Below are 17,358 nucleotides of genomic sequence, written 5' to 3'. Positions count from 1 at the left end.
CAAACAACCCAATTAAAAAATGGGCAAAGGACTTGAACAGACACTTCTCCAAGGAAGACATACAGAGGGCCCAGAGACATATGAAAAGATGCTCAGCATCACTAGCCAACAGAGAGATGCAAATTAAAACCACAATGAGGTACCATCTCACACTGGTCAGAGTGGCCAACATAAACAAATCAACAAACAAAGGTTAGAGAGGATGCGGAGAAAAGGGAACCCTAGTACATTGTTGGTGGGAATGCAGACTGGTGAGGCCACTGTGGAAAACATAATGGGAAAATTTTTGATTACTAACTCAATATCTTGCTATAGTTCTATTCAGATTTTGTTTTTCAGTTAGTTTTGGTAGGTTCTGTATTCGCAGTAGTTTGTCCATTGCATCTAGGTCATTTAATTTGGTAGCAGACAGTTGTTCATAGTATGCCCCTAAAATCCTTTTCACTTCTGTAAGGTCGATGGCAGTTTTCCCTCTTTTATCCTGATTTTAGTAATTTGAGTTCCCTCTCTCTCCCTCTCCTTGATCCATTTAATGAAAGGTTGTCAATTTCATTGATTTTCAAAAGAACAAATTTAGGTTTCATTGCTTTCTTTTCCCTATTGTTTTTCTATTATCTATTACATTTATTTCTGCACTAATATTTATCACTTAGTTTCATCTGCTCTCTTTGGGTTTAGTTTGCTCTTCTTTTTCTAATTTTCTAAGGTGGCAATATATTTACGTAATATAGTTAAGATGAGGTAATGCATTTGAGATCTCTCTTCTTTTTTACTACAGGTATTTACAGATGTAAATCTCCCTATATTCACTGCTTTACAGATATTCCATAAATTTTGCTATGTTGTGTTTTTATTTCCATTCATTACAAAGTATTTTCTAGTTACTCTTTTAATTTCTTCTTTGATCCATTGGTTATTTAGGAGTGTGTTGTTTATTTTTTTACAGATTTTTGAATTCTCCAAATTTCCTTTGATGTTAATAACTAATTCCAGTGAGTTTGGAGAACATACTTTGAATCATTTCAATCTTTTTAAATGTATTGATTTTATTAGTTTTTGTATGTATCATTATCATTGTCCTTATTTTTTTAAAGATTTTATTTATTTATTTTTAGATAGAGGGGAAGGGAGAGAGATAAAGAGGGAGAGAAACATCAATGTGTGGTTGCCACTCATGCACCCCCCTACTGGGGACCTGGCCTGCAACCCAGGTATGTGCCCTGGTTGGGAATTGAACCAGCGACCCTTTGGTTCCAAGGCCGGCACTCAGTCTGCTGAGCCACACCAGCCAGGGCCTTATTTTATATGTCATTAGTTATTATAATTTTCACCCCTTTTACTTATAAATAATTTATAAAATTAGTTTTTCTATTACAAAGTTTTGGTGTTTTTTCTTTGTTAAAAGCTTATTTTTTAAATTTTATTATAGCATAGTATACACCTTTTACAATTACAGTGTTTCTGGATAAATTAAGAAATTCTTTGTATTCAGAAAATTATTTGCCCCCAAATTATTGGATTAATGCCACAACAATCATTTGCTCAAACTCTGTAATTTGGAGGGGGTTTGTGGTGTTGGCTTATCTCTGCTCCATGCAGCTCAGCTAGGGTAGGAGGAGTCTCTTCCAAGGATGCTTGGTACTAGCTATTGTCTAGGAGCTCAACTGCGGCTATTGGCTGGATCCTTGGTTTATTCCCATGTGTTTTCTTTACATGGGTAGATAGGACTTCACTTCTGACAATATGGTGGTTGGATCTGAGTAGGAACATCTTAAGGTTTAGAATTCTAAAAATACAGCCTTCATATATAAGCATGTACCAAGCCTCTGTTAGCATCACACTTGGAATGTCTCATTGGTTAAAGCCAGTCACATGGCCAAGCCCAGAAATAATGAATGAAGGGACTATACAAGGACATGCATACCAGTAAAAGTATTTTTTGGCAAGTCACCAAAGTAATAGTCCACTACACCTAATGAGTAGTAAAATTTACTCCAGTTTTATAGATTCTATGAAGTGAATGTGTTTTGTTTTAGGCCACAGAGCTCACAATATATTTAATCAGCTATATTTATTAACAAATTGTTCAGATATTCTATATCCTTATTTATGTCAATGACAATTACTGGATAAAGATCTCCCACTGCTAGTGTGTGTGTGTGTGTGTGTGTGTGTGTGTGTGTTTACTTAGTGGTTATCATACTCACTCTGGCATTCTATGACAGAATACATAGACTGGTTGCTTATAAACAATGGAAGTTTATTTTTATCATCTGGAGGCTGGGAAATCCAAGAGCACAGTGCGGTAGATTCAGGGCCTGGTGAGGATCGGCTTTCCGGTTCTTAGGTGGCCACCTTCTCACTGTGTCCTCACGTGTTGGAAGGAACAAGAGAGCTTTCTGGAGTCTTCTTTTTAAAGGGCGCCGATCTTATTCACGAGGGCTCTGCCTGCCTCTCCCAAAGGTCCTTTTTCCTAACACCAGCACACTGGAGGTGAGGGTCTCAGTGTACGAATCTGAGGTGGGGGGGCACAAACATTCAGTCCATAACAGTGATCTTTATATTTGTAATAGTTTCTACTTTATTTTTATATAATTTAGTGCAGCTCTGTGTGGTTCAGGAATCTTTATTTTCAGTTGTTCACTTTATCAATGGAAGTGGCTATCATGTACTAAATACTTTTTGGTTTGCTCGACTCAGACGTTTCCATTGTTTTATTGTATTGCAGTATTGTGGCTTCTTATTTTTGTTTTGGTCCTCAGTCATTTTATTATTTCTTATTGCATTGCCTTTGTAACGGTTCTGTCTGGAATTCTCAGAACTTTCTCTCGGGAATGACTGTTTCTCTTCCTCAGGAATGAACTCATTCACAAAGCTTGTTAGTTTATACATTTTATGATTTTGAGAAAGGAGAGGAAATTGTTTAAGAGATCTGATTATCGTATTAAAACCACCGAACCTCCCAGTGTTGGTACAATAAATTAAGGCAACAATTTCTAAATGTGGTAAACAAAGCCAAGTACAATCATTATTCCACTTTTTGTGTTTCTCTTTTGCCCTTTCTCCCATTTAAACTGCCACCATCTGAGGAAAGGGCAGGAGTCTCAATTATTTGAGTAAATATGGTATTCTGGGCCTTATGTTTTGAAAATGTGTTGCATTTGGCCTTCCTCACCACATGCAGTACAGGTCATTTTCTTGTTGCAGGGGGAAGGAAACTGAAGTGCAGAGAAATCGTCTCACAGCGTCACGGTGTCGCTCCATCCAGCCACACTAGGTTCTTTGCTAAACTGATTTTATTTTCTCAGTTTAGAGCTGGCATCCATGGGCGACACTGATAGCAGTTAATTTCTAAGTGGAACACAATGAATGAATTTGGAACTGAATAAGGTGCTTTATGTCTTTGTTTTGGAAATCTGTAGTTATTGTACTTAAAGAGAGAAGTGATTCTTTTTATAAATGTTCAGATTGTTAAGATTAATTTTAGCAGTGTTGGGAGTTGGGAATATGGAAATTTTCAAGGAAGAAGCCTGTATAGAAAGTAAAAGCTGCCTGCCTTGCATTTCAGTGGCTTGAGTAAGAGAAGAGGGGTTGAAGTAGACCATTGAGCTCCTTGCCTGCAGGAGGAGGGAAATCAGCAGTTTGGGACCGGAAAAATGGTAGTAAAAATGGACCTTCATCTCTTAACTTTTAGGAGTCATGTTTTGCATTCAGTCATGAATTGAACAATTGCTTTTTTTAAAAAAAAAAATCTTAATTTTTAGTCAGCTTGGTAGAGATAGTAATCAATTATGGCGAAGCAGAATGTTAGCAAAACAAAGGAGCAAGGAAAACAAGTTTCTTGTCATGTTTTTTCGAGACAGCAAAGAGCAGTGTTACAAAACATGACCTAAAATTCCTCCTCTCTTGCTCTTGGAAATCTCTTTCTTCTTTATTCCTCTCCAGTTTTTATTCCACATTCTGACTGTAGGGAAGTTACTTTAAAGATTTCTCGTGTGTAGCCCTGGACTCAGTATTATATCATGCTGTGGTTTTTCGTTCATAGTCAACCAGGCGGCCGTTATGGAACACGCTCTGGCCAGGGATTCTCCCTGTTTTAATCCCTCCCTCCCATTTCCTCTTCACTGGTGTCCCAGGAATCCCCACAGTGTTTGACACAAAAGTCCAGATCACTAACTGGGAGATGCAGGTACTGGCCTCAGAAGCTTCTTTATACTCTTGACATCTCACTGACCCTGTGCTTTCTTTGTTGGGGTTCAGCAAATAGTTTACTTACTGGGAATCAGGAGACAGAGTAAATTCATTCATGAGAAAGCTGTGAGAGGCCATGGCCAAGGGGTTTCATACATGCAGAGTTATGGAGCTATGGGATGTCTGTTTAAAAGCTGAAAGAAGAAAGCATTTCTTTTCTTTTTCAGCCACAGGTGGGTACAGATTTAGGATCTTATTTGCCCAGTATTTTATGAGGAGATACACTGGGATTCAGTCTAAGACATCTGCAAATAAAAACAATGAATTCTGAAAAATGACTTTGAAATATATGCTAGCTGTCTTTTAGAATAAAAGTCCTTTATTTTGTTTAAAAATCTTAAACAGAAAACAGTTTCCAAGTCTACTAAAGTAATGCATCATCAAAAATTGTTGATGCACTCACAAATTTGTTTTCGAGTAGAAACCTATCAGTGATTTTGAACATAATGTTGATTCTATCCTCAGTGTTTCAGTTATACTGAAAAATGAACTTAATCTTTGTTTTAAAACTGTGTGTGTATCTGCCATAAGGGTGTTTTAAACCTCAATTGATGGGCACTGCATTCCAGAACAGAATGTATCTCACAAATTTCTCTTTCTTCTAAAAGGAAAACACTGAGCCCCTCCAAAGGTGGAATAACTGCTTGATGGCACAGAACACTGAAATGCTAACTCAGGAGATATACTTTTTCTTCTAAGTACCTATTTTCTTCATAGCACTTATTAACTTTAATTTATTTACTTATATGTTAGTTGTCTCTCATAGTAGAATGTAAGCTCCATGAGGCCAGGGGCGGTTTTTGGTGTGTTTTGTTTACTGCTATGTCCCTAACACCTGCCTGGCACACTGTAGCTGGTCAATACGTATTTGTTGAATAAATGAAAAAATGACTAGGGAAGAATGCAGGCTGTAGTACTTTCAGAATTCGGTGTTAGTCATGTGTGTTTGCTGGGGTGGTAAGAGAAGGTTTCACCTGATAGGCAGGACTTCAGCTGTATGTAAAAGGATGGCGTTGCTTGGGGCTGAAGAGAGTGAACGTGCTAGATGAGGGTTGCCAGGAACCGGGAACAAAGGTCAGGAGGGAGGTCGACGGGGGTGGGGCAGGGTGAGTCTGCTGCCACTAGTGTTTGGAGATCACACATAATTTTCTCAAACTGGACCTGCTGGAAAAGACAGCCTGGCGCCACTGTCGCCACTACAGACGTTTTTCATGGAGGGTGGTAAATGTTCTTGGCCTGTTTGACTTGAATAGGCCAAAGGTCAAATATTTGCTTGTTTGTCCCCTCAGACCTCCTCAGGATTCAGGAAATGACACTCCCATCTTCACCACTACGTCTACTGTGCTGCCTGGCTTTTACCTGACCCACTTATTGTCGCAATCCCCAGGAAAGGCGGCAGGTTTCTCTATATAATAACAGTAATGCCACTTTGCATTTGTGTAGCATTTAGTGTTTTTCACGACCCTTGCACGTATATTATCTCACGAACAGATTCTTAATAAATTGTAGTGTCATATAAAATACCTAAAATCAATTGTGCTGTCTGGGCAACATTCACTGATCCTGGTGGGGAAATGGAAATTGAATGTAACTTGACCTCTTATTTTCTAGTTAAAACGCCTTTCCATAGAAATTGCTTATCTAGCTGAAAGAAATGTCGCATTAACCAATGAAATAATGGGTCAGCTTTGGTTTTAAGAGTCACCTACCACTCGTTCACGGCAAGTGTACTGGTCATTGTTCCAGCTGGAGTGTCTTGCCGTTCTAGTCCATCAAATGTTACTTAGGGGTCGGAATCCTATATCTCCCCAGCCCACGGGAGGCAGGGGACCCGGTGGGAAGGTTTGGCATCTGGAAACCAGTCAGGGCCCACCTCGACCTGTGGAGCCCATGAGTCTATTCTGACAGATCATAGTCCAGTTTATTTATTATTTAACTAAAACATTTACCGGTACTATATGGTCTCATTGCAAAGATTGGGACTGGACTAAACATTTCATATATTCATACGTGTTTTATACCTGAAGATGCTGCTTATATTTAAAACACCTTTCTAATCATTGATTTCATTGGTGTTGAGATACATCTATACATCTTTATGCAACATGAGAGAAATGTAATTCTTTTAGAGAAATGTCGCAAGTGTCCCATATAGACACACTGCTGTTATTTTTTCTAAAGTAAGTGCAGCAAATCCTATTCAATGCTTAACTAGCTTTGTGTGTACTTTTCTCCAAGAAGGATGACTCGAGCACTCATGAAGGAGAGCACACAAAGAACATTGCAACTAGAATAAAATACAAGACACCCGGTGAAACTTGAATTTCAAATAAACAACAGCATTCTTTCAGTCTGTGTTTCAAATACTGTATTTATTTTGGTGTGAATATGTCCTAGGTGTTGCAATTGTCTAGTGGTGGAAATTGAACTGGTGTTCCGGGCTTTCCATGGCGGAGGCTGCTAAGCCTACAGGCAGCCTAGGTCCAGGCAGGCCCTAAAGTGTGCCATAGAGGTGGGGCCAGTTTCCTTCAGTGACACAGCGTATCATTCCCTGGCTCGTGAGTGTGTTATCTAATTCTCTTTTTTCTCTGTAAGAGCTTTGTGTTTAGAACAGTCAAAGCTGTTTAGGTATCAAATCTTTTAAATTATCCGCTTCATGGCAGCAGGCATCGGTGAATGGGAGTATTTCCGCGGTGCTGGCTATAGAACCTGGAGGGTCAGGCTTTGCGGCCGTTAACACCCCGAGCAGTGGGACCCGTTGGATATCCCTAACTGGGGCTCCCACAGGCGTGACTTGATGTATTCCAAAGTGATGTAGTTTCTACCCCCCACTCACTCCCCCTCTGTCTATGGTAATGATACTGGTATTCTCCCCATCACCTGAAAGATGAGGTGGTCTTCCCTTTCCTTAGTCCTCCTCCCCGTGTGCTGTGGATTTCCTCTTCTCCCCCTTCCCTTGGCCACTGCATTAGTGGAGACTCATCCTCTCTGTCCCTCCTCCAGCTCAGTCCCTTCACCTCCCCACCGCGCAGACCACCACTTGCAGTGACCAGAATGCCCTTCAACTTCTGGGGCTGCAGCGGGACTAGACCACATTCCATCAATGCCTTTCAGGCTTCACAGAAAAAGGTCAGAACATGGATGGATCTGGCAACTCCACGTGTCATTCTGCCTGCAGGCCTCTTCGCTAAGCCCAGCTCATCTCACCGAGGTCCGGAATGTCATATTGATCACTCTTTCCCAGAAAATGCACCAGGCACTGTGCCCTCTGAGTTCTTTCAACTGCCTGCGTGCCCTTTAATTTCCATTAACTCCCATCCTACCACAGTGATCGTTTTCCGAGCCATTTCTCAGAAACATTTTACCCACTCTCAGAAACCTTACACATGACTGACATGCACACACACGCACGCATGCATGCACACACACTGTGTGCACGTGTGTGTTTCAGCTACCCTATATTGCTAAAAGCTCTATGTCGAATCATTCCAAGATACGGCATCACTTACTTTTAAGTCTAAATGAACTGTAGTTATTGGCAGATAGGCTTAATAATGTCACCTCAGGTTAAATTGTTATCTGTATGAATTCATACGGACTTTTGCTTCCTTGATCGAACAAAGAGTGGATTTTGTGTTCTCAGAGAGATGGTTTATATTCTTTCAAAATTTACATTTTGTTGCAGCAAATAACAATGATAAGTTAGTTCTTTTTTACTTTTTTTTTTTTTTTTTTACTTAAGGCAGTTTAGGGAGATGAAAGTTTCCTAGCCAGGATTCTGAGAACTAAACATACTTTTTAATAGACTCAGAATTAATACATTGCAGTGGGATACAAAAATCCCTTTTCTGTCCTTACTCAGTGAAGTAAGTATTATTGGGCAAATTATTTCAGTAAGAAGAAATTGCCTCCAATCATTTAGCCTTCATTATGTCTCAAACTCCTCAAGATTCTATTATTAGCATTTTCTAACCTTTGCTGGGTAAATTTTTTTAAAATTTACTGAATTCATTGGGATGACATTCGTTAATAAAATTATATAGGTTTCGGGTATACAGTTCTATAATACACCGTCTGCACATTGTGTTGCGTGTTCAGCACCCCGAGTCAAGTCTCCTTCCATCACCATTTATCCCCCTTAACCCTTTCCTACCTCCCCCCACTTTGCCTTTCCCTCTGGCAACCACCGTGCTCTTGTTTCTGATGATGAGGTTTTCTTCTTTTCTCTCAATCTCTTTATCTTCCTCACCCCTCCTCCCAAACCTCACCCCTCTGACTGACAGCTGGAATCTAATGAACAAAATAAATAAACTAACAAACAAAATAGAGGCAGACTCATAGATGCTGAGGAAAATTTTTCCTTTATGGTGTCTCCAAAGGTCACTTCCAAGATGCTACATCATTATACTGCCAATGAGACACTTTCAATTGTAATTTTTCAATTCCTATCAAAATTTTAATTTCTTTTGCAATTTCATATACCCTTCAAATGATGAACCTGCCTCAGCCCTGGTATTTCTCTCTGTTTGTTAGTGGTATATATAAGCTTGTGATTATGAATTCCAGCTGGCAGATAACGTAATTTTATCTTCTCTGGAGAGTAGTAGTATTTGGAAGGTTAAGTTTAACTGTGGGTCACTAGTGTGGTAATGGGGACACACCAGGAATTCACTGAAGTGGTAGATGCTGTGGAGACACTGGGCCTTGACGTCAGAAAGGTCCAGTCGGATGCAGAGGAGCTGGCCGCGCGTCTCTCAGATGGAGGAAGGGAATACGTGACGCACAGGCACGCACATGCACGCAAGTTTAAAAGCCAAAGGATTGTGTGATGTGCCAGTGGCAGCAGAGGTGGAGGTAGAAATGTTTGCCTCAAGAGGTCTGTGCAAAGGCAGTCATGGGTCCCAGTCATGGGTCCCACCAGCAATTCTGAGGTAAACAGGCCCTGGGGTTGAAGATGTCATCACTCCGGAGGTCACTCTCTCCTGGTGCTGCAGCTCTGGCCTTTGTCTGCAGATGCCTCAGCCCTGTTTCGACACCTCAAAATCAGTCCAGGAAATTCAGGAGAGTTTGAGGGTTGCTAATATCGGAATGGATCTCAGCTTTAATTTATAAAATAGGTAAATCGTTCACAGAGTCCATCACTTTAATCCTAACTGAGAATAAGTGATCCATGGCGGAGCTCACCGTAGGATAGGGCCTGGGTCTGGGAATTGTCTGCACAGGTTTCAATGGAATCCTTGGTGTGAAAGATTATCCAAGAAGGGAGTGAAGAGTGAGAAGAAAAGTACGACTTACCGTGTGGATGAAGGAAAGTAGCAGCATTTTGTGCCATCTGAGGGAGGAAGGGAACGCCTTTTCTAGTACTGCAACCTGCCCCCCCCCCCCCCCCCCCCCCCCCCCCGAGTTCACTTCTGGTTCCCTTTGCTCTAATCCACGTTGTCTGCTTCCTACAGCTTTTATCACCTACCAAAACACTGTGTCGTTTACTTTACAAATTGCTTTATTGTAGTTTGTTTTGTAACTTCCCTGCCCCCTGTCCCTTACAAGAATGTAAATAAGCTTCCTGAATGCAGGTGTCTTTCTTTATCTGTTGATACATTCTAAACAGCTACCACAGTGCTTGGTACTTGGGAGGGCTGAGTAAATATTTACTAAAGGAACCAGAAATATAGCAATGTCTCAAGAGGTTAAGTCTTAGTCGTTGGTGTCAAAAACTGCAAGAAAGTCACTGAATGCAAGTGAGGCAAGTGGTAACCCATCAGTGTTCGAAGGAGGAGCCATTTCAGTGGTGTAATGGGACCAGAAGCTGGACTGCAGAGGGTTGAGGGATGGATGGTCAGTGAGGAAGCAGAAAGGGCCAATAGGTGTACTCTTTCAACAGACTTTGCATGGAAACGAAGAAGAGAATGATATTTGCAGGAGCACTTGGGATCAAGAGAGGGTTTTTACACTATGATTATTTGTTGTTGGTTTTCAAGGATGGCAGTCACAGGGCAGTGGGGAAGGATCTGCTTTGCATTATGGGAAGGTCACTTTAGTGGCCGTGGAGCTCGTGGCCTGGGTAGGGGAGGCTGGGGCAAGGGCCTGGCTGGGCCACTGCTTCAGGGTGGGTGGGGGAGCTGTTGGTCCTAACACTGCCCCAGATCTCTTCACTGGCTGCTAGCGACCCTCGTTCCTTCTCCTCACCCAGCTCTTCACTTCTAGCTCTGGAATTCCCTCTGAGATCAGCGGTCTTCTCCTACTCTCTCCTCTGAAACGTCACCTCCCAGCTTTAGGTGAAACCTGACCCTCTTATTGCCTCTTCACGTGGTTGTTCCGTGGACACACTCCAGGTGTCTCTTCCTCTTCTTATTGGAACATCAGTCATACTGGATTAGGGCCCGTTCTAATGGCATCTTCTTAATTTAATCATCTTGTACTTACCTTTTCTCTAAATATGGTTTCGTCCTGAGGTACTGGGAATTGGGACTGCAACATAGAAAATTTGAGGGACTCACAGTTCAGGCTATACGAGAACATTTGGTTGTCCCTTCTAGAAATCAGATTCTATTTCCAGTTTGTTATTGCTTTTAGTTGTGATTATGAAACTCTTAGCTTAGAGGTTAATTAAAGTCTGATCCCAGAAGCAAAGTGATAGTTGGCAACTGTGTTGTTTGTCTTTTATTTCTTTTTCGTATTCTCTTCTAGAGAAGTGATTTTCAGCTTTTTGAGGGACCTATGCACAGCTTTGAGAATCTGGCCAAAGCTATTATATCAGTTGACTTTGACAAACTACCTCAGAACTTCGTGGTTTAATACAATAACCATTCCCTACCCCTCCACCCGCCTCAATACACTGTGTGCTGGCAAACTGTGCCGGTCCCAGGCGGGATGGCTGAGCAGAGGGCTGACTGGGCTCAGTAGGCATCGTGGCCACCTGGTTTACAGTGGCTTCACTTGCAGGTCTGGTGGTTGCCTGCCAGTGGCAAGCCTGGACCCAGTCATCTGGTGGTGCTCATAGGGTTTTCAAGAGCGGAAAGAGAGAGTGAGCCCCAAAGATTAAGTGCTTTCCAAGTTTTTCCTGCGTCACTTTTGCTGATGTCTCCTTGGCCAAAGAAAGTCATATGGTCAAGCCGAGATTTGAGCGATGGAGAAGCAGACCCCATCTCTGGATGGAAGGGCCAGCAGAGCCTCTGGAAAGGGGGCAAGCCTGTGGGAATGAGAACAGCTTGGGTCTCCAGTGGGAAGGAGGGCATGTAATGATGAGAAAAAGAAACGGAGTCTGCTCTAGCCTTACAACTCTTTCCCCCACACTGAGTAATCATCTTGTGAAGAGAAATGAAGGCTGCCCTCCAACGTGGTACGGATACTCCTGTAGAGAGGGAAAGCACACCGGAAACAGGACATGCAAAAGGCATCTCAGGGGCCGTGGGCGTGGGCCTGCCCCACCGGCTTTTGGAAGGAGGAACAGCTTTTCAGTTCTCAGTAGATTAAAACACGAGAAATTTGTCTGTGGTGAGCCAAGGACATTATTCTATGGAGGATATAAGGCATTTTTTGTTTTTTAAATGTGAGCAGTCGGTCGAGGGATAACAGGAGACACATTTTTATTCACTTGGGACCTGCAGGGCCCTGAGAAGTTTACCCCAGATCCCTCCCCCGCCATATTACTGAGTTCAAAAACACCGAATATGAAAGTGTGGTTTCTGGGTCTCTGTGGCTCTGAGAGGCCTTAAACCAGGAATTCTCCATAGTCTCACAAGAAGAGCAACCCCTTGGCTATTCTTGGCAGTCAGTACTGAATTCTACAATATCTACTCTGTTCTGATGCCGATTCATAGGTTTCTGTATATTTTAATCCTCCATCCATGGTAGCTATTAATTCCCACTCCACTGATGTAGAGGGCTCAGCACAGTCCTAAGTACATACTATAGAATAAGTTATCAAGCTACTTGATTTGGGGTGTGCGGATGTTGAGTGCTTTTGACACTTCGCTGAGTTTCATTCTACAAATATGATGCAGGGAACTTCTGTTGGTTCAAAGTATCTAAGGGGATGACAGTCTGCTGCACATTAAAGAAAACCTCAACCTTGTCTCTCACAGCTTAACCTCTTTAAAGTCTGACAACCTCCTTGTCCAGGTTGGAAATACAGTTTCAGAGGAGATGAATGTGATGGGTGTTGTCATTTTCTGCGACATATTTCAGTATAGTTTCCCCCTATTTTATAGGTTAGAGTTGAATAGCAAAGAAAAGTGCTGTATCAGTCAGTTTTTTGAAATATATGTTATTGATTATGCTATTACAGTTTTTCCATTTTTTTCTCCCCCATATTCCCCTCCACTCTGTACCCCTCCTCCCCACCAGCATTCCTCCACCTTAGTTCATACATACAAGTTCTTTGGCTTCTCCATTTTCCATACTATTCTTAACCTCCCCCCGTCTATTTTGTACCTACCATTTATGCTTCTTATTCCCTGTACCTTTACCCCCATTCCCCCCTCCCCCTCCCCTGGGCTGCAGGCTGATAACATTCCATGTGATCTCCACTTTCTTTCCCCCATAAAAATGCTGCTTAAGAAACCACCACAAGATCTTAGTGGCATTCAATAATAAGCTCTTATTGTCAGACTCTCAGGTCTGCTGGTCTTCTGAGTTGGTTCTGCTTTAGGCTGCAGGCTTATGGGCTGTCTGGGGCATGTCTGCTCCACATGTCTTATTACGTGCCCAGGCAAGAGTGGCAGCGGCCACCTGGGTTGTGTTATTCTGTTGGTGATGGACAGAAGCCCCTGGAGAGACAAAGGAAGGCCTTCAGTCCTGTTTAGACTGAGACCCTCATCTGGTGCACTGTCCCTTCCTTAGTCCATTGACCCAAAGAAGACAACACAATCACAACCAGAGGCAGGGGTGGGTAACAAATACTGCTCACTAAGCGGCAAAGGTGAGATGTACAAAATCTCCAGAACAGTAAAGAACTGGGGCCAATAACTCCATCTGCCACAGAGGGGGTGGTTGTTTCTGGAAATAAAAACTTCCTTGGATACTTAGTGGACAATGTTTATGGTCCATTGGTGTCTAGTGCTTAAACTGGAATTGCTTGCTGTGCTTGTGATTCATCCAAGTCTGGGGAAAATCAAAGATACTTTTGAACATGTTTGCTTGAAATAGTGAGAGAGTTTCAGTTTTTTTCTCATATGTCCAACTACAGCTTAAAAATTGGACTTCTTTCTGTGCTGATCTCTCCCTTTTTCAGTGTCTGTTAACATCCTTGTTTCCACCCAGCCCTGAGGTTCTGAAGAGCGAGCCGTACGGGGAGAAGGCTGACGTCTGGGCCGCAGGCTGCATCCTCTACCAGATGGCCACACTGAACCCTCCCTTCTACAGCACCAACATGCTCTCCCTGGCTACCAAAGTAAGTATGCTGGGGGACGAGAGGGTCTCGTGTTGCTGACCACGCCATTGCTTTCCTTCTTAAGTAGAACCTCTGTGATTTTAACAAAGCTGCCGATTACCAGTAGGCATTGTCTTATTAGCCATATGATCCAGTGTATTTTTTCCCCTTTCTTCCTAATCTACGGCATGTGCTGTGGCACATTTCCCCCTATCTTTGTCCTTAGTTATAGAAAATTATTCAATAAATATATCAAGTTATTCTTGGTCTGTTGTTCTTAATTACAGTTTGGACTACCCACGGTCCAGCATATTATATTATCCTATACTTAATTTATATGAATCCCTGGTTAACTTTAGCCCAGCTTGAAGAATATAATTCCAAGTTCAAGAAGTATTTAATTGATGGCAATTTTGTATGCGTTGGGATGCTTTTGTTCCTGATTAAATTTTGTGCACAAAGCTATAATGATTATTCACTCTCATCTGGCGACCTGGCATTACTGCACGAAGATATCAATGGCACCCGTAATTCCATCACTCCACTCTGTTTGTTTTGCAGATAGTGGAGGCGGTTTATGAGCCAGTGCCAGAGGGCATCTACTCTGAGAAAGTGACCGATACCATCAGCAGGTAATTAGTCTCCTCCTCACTATGAGCCTGCAGGGATTCCTGAGAAATACCTCACATCTGCAAAGGTTCTCTTTGTAAATATTCTTACAGAGGGAGGGCTCCCAAATGATCCAAACCTAGAGAAATATTTGTGCATCATCAATAATAGTGACCATTTAGAAGCCATGGTGTCCCAGAGGAAGGAATACATTCACCTGAAATATTACGCAACCACGAGAATGATGATTCTAAGGCTTTGTATCGATTTGTAAAACATATGCAATATGAACCTGAGTACAACAGGATGTAAAGTTGTTTATAACTATGACAAAACCCCTAAAAATATGCGTGAATGTAGAAAAAAAGCTGGGCAAGAACCTATGAAATGGAAAAAGGCCATGTTACATGATAAAATTGTAAGCATTTTTCATTTTGACTTTTAAATCAGTAGTGTTATATTGTATCACAAATTTTCAAAGAAAGGAAGAATTTTTCCAGCTATCACTGTTGTAGGAGTTTAATGAAAGGTGTTATCCTCTTGCAAAGTTCTGACCCCACAGGGCTTGTGCCAGCAGACCTCTCGCCTTGTCCTCTCCCACTTTCCCCTTGTCCCTCCCTCCAGGCATAGGGAACTCCCTGTTCATCCTGGCAAGCACCCTCCCTCTGGACCTCTGTCCTTGCTCTTCTGGAACTCTCTCCTCTGAAACAAGCATGGCGCAGAACTTCCCTTCCCTTGGGTTTCTGCTGACACGCCAGGAAACCTGCCCCAATGCCCCCGCAGTCCCTCCACACCCTCTTATGGAGCTCACAGCGCCCGGCACCCTGACATGTTACACACGTGTCTGCGGACTTGTCTGTTTACTGTCTCTCTGTCCCCACTGGAGGGAAAGGTCAAGAGCAGGGACTTCTTCATTTAGCTTGTAGCTGTTCGGTGCCCAAAGCAATGCCTGGCACAGAGTAGACCCTTAACAAACACTGGTTGTGTGAGTAAGTGACTCTCACTTATCTGGCTGATGACTATTTCTAGACCATTGTATGCACTTAAGTTGGTCCAAGATTACTTCTCTGTCTCACTGAGCTGAGTCAAATCCTCCCCATTGTCACAGAACCCTGGAGTCACCCCAGCTAGAATCTTCACCCATGCCCCTGCCCAATTCCCTGAAAGCTCGGCTCTGTATCCATCCCAGCAGTCAGCACCACCTCTGGTGGGATGTCATAGACATATTGCCGTGGCTGCGCCCCCTTCCCTTTGGCTTCTTCTCCCGGCCCATCATCCAGCACTGACAGGTACTCCTCATGTGTTCGCAGGGTTATAGCTGGAGTCTTTCCTTGTCCAGCACAGTGCTGTCCTACTGAGCCAGAGCCTCAGGCCCTGCGGCGGCTAAGCTGCACTAATGGTAGACGCTGAACAGACAATTTGACCCCTCTTTTTGCACCCCTGTTTCCTCATTCAGTAAGTAGGGATCCTAACAGTACAACCTCATCAGGCTGGCATGATGATTTTACAAAGCAGCGTGTGCAAATTGCTTAGCACAGAGCTCAGCACATGGTCCATCCTGAACAACACTGGCAATTGTCATTGTTAGCATTATGGGAAATGAGCTGAAACCCCTTTCTAAATCATCTGAATTCTGCATATACTGATCGTGCCTTGTTGCTAATAAATCCAGACAGATGTATTTAAAGTGCTCATCTCCACGATTTGTTCCTGTTCTCTGCTATTTGTTTTCTGTGAAGTGCCTTAAAAATTCAAGAAGTCTCCAGAGGTGTCAAGACACGAGAAGCATATTTACTTATGTAATTTCTCCTTTTCATAGAAATTTGATTGCCACAAGGAGCAGTGGAGGGGTAGTGCAGATCGAAAGAACAGAGACATGATTCTGATTTTTGCGGCTCCAGGCAACAGGACTCTAATTTGCTCGGACAGGCTCCCTAGCTATTGGTATCCATGCCTCTTGGGGCTGAGGCTCATGGCAGAGTCATATATCAACATTATCATGAAAAGGTTAAGAGCATCAATAGGTTCTGGAATCAACTGCATTCAAATCCCTACTCTTCCACTCACCTGAGCATTTGTAGCCCCACTTCTCACACCTGTGAAAAATGGGTAGCAATAATAACTGTTCATGGGCTTGCTCCGAAGCCTAAATAAAATAATGCTTCTGATGCCCTGAGCACAGAGCCCAGCATGTAGTGAGCCCTCAATGAAACCCGCTGTTGTTATTAATAATAATGTTTATGGAATGAGTTATATAAAGCAGATGGTGATAAATTCGATGAAGGATGGTAAAGGGGGCAATGAGAGACTATAGAAGAACTTGGCCTAGTCTGGGGATTTGGAAGAGTGTCTGTGAAGAGGGGACATGTAATCTGAGACCCGAGCAATTACTAATTCTCAAATAGTAAGCAGAGTAAAGAAAGCATTTCATAGGCCAGCATCTGTGAAGGCTTTCCTAGGGGGCAGAGCTTGCTAACTTGAGGAACTGAAAGAAATTGGTGGTATAGCATGTTAGGTCGGGGAGAGGACAGTGAGCAAATGATTGGGCCTGGGGAGGCTGATGGGGCCAGCTGGCCAGGTCCTATTGACCGCATTGAGAGTTTTGAATTTTTATCTCAAGTACTGAGGAGATGACTAAAGAGTGATTAAACAGGCTGGGACAGAGTGAAAATTTCCTCTTTAGCAAAGATCATGCTGAATGCTCTATGGGGGGCAGACTGGAGGGAACGAGCATGGGAGGGAGAAGGAGGTCCAGCTGCCCCCCGAGAGATGGTGACAGCTTTGACTGCAGTGGTGTTGGTGTTGATGGAGAGAAGTGGGAATGTCTCCATCAACAAGGGTTGGTATCGATTCAACAAGCTCTGGGGTACAATCACAGAGGATTAAAAATACTTTAGTTAACTGGAACAATGGAATGATATTGAAAATATGAAAGCAATTGGATTTATTTTGTACTTGAGTAAATGGAGCCAAGATCATGGATAGAAATTCTTGGAGGCCAAGGTCAGCTCACCATTAGGAAGTGCGTGTCAGAAGTAGAGATAATACAGAGTGGAGCAAGCTGCTGGGTGGGGAGTGAGTTCCCTGTCACCGCAAGGTTTAAGAGAATGAAGGATCACTATTAAGAG

General features: G+C 42.6%; 1 protein-coding gene across 3 annotated transcripts in view; it reads left to right on the top strand.

Annotated features, from left to right (window-relative positions):
• Positions 1-17,358, top strand: part of NEK10 (NIMA related kinase 10) — a 179,862-nt gene that overhangs the window by 93,365 nt on the left and 69,139 nt on the right. For all 3 annotated transcript variants that reach the window (XM_045199917.3, XM_045199916.3, XM_024565856.4), the window contains exons 24-25: positions 13,513-13,642; positions 14,183-14,253. In XM_045199917.3, the coding sequence (XP_045055852.2) occupies positions 13,513-13,642; positions 14,183-14,253 (201 nt within the window). The remainder of the gene's footprint in view (positions 1-13,512; positions 13,643-14,182; positions 14,254-17,358) is intronic.

Source organism: Desmodus rotundus, chromosome 8, assembly GCF_022682495.2.
Source record: "Desmodus rotundus isolate HL8 chromosome 8, HLdesRot8A.1, whole genome shotgun sequence".
Lineage (NCBI taxonomy): Eukaryota > Metazoa > Chordata > Mammalia > Chiroptera > Phyllostomidae > Desmodus > Desmodus rotundus.
Note: the sequence above shows the minus strand (reverse complement) of the source record. Positions and strands in the feature narration are given on the sequence as shown.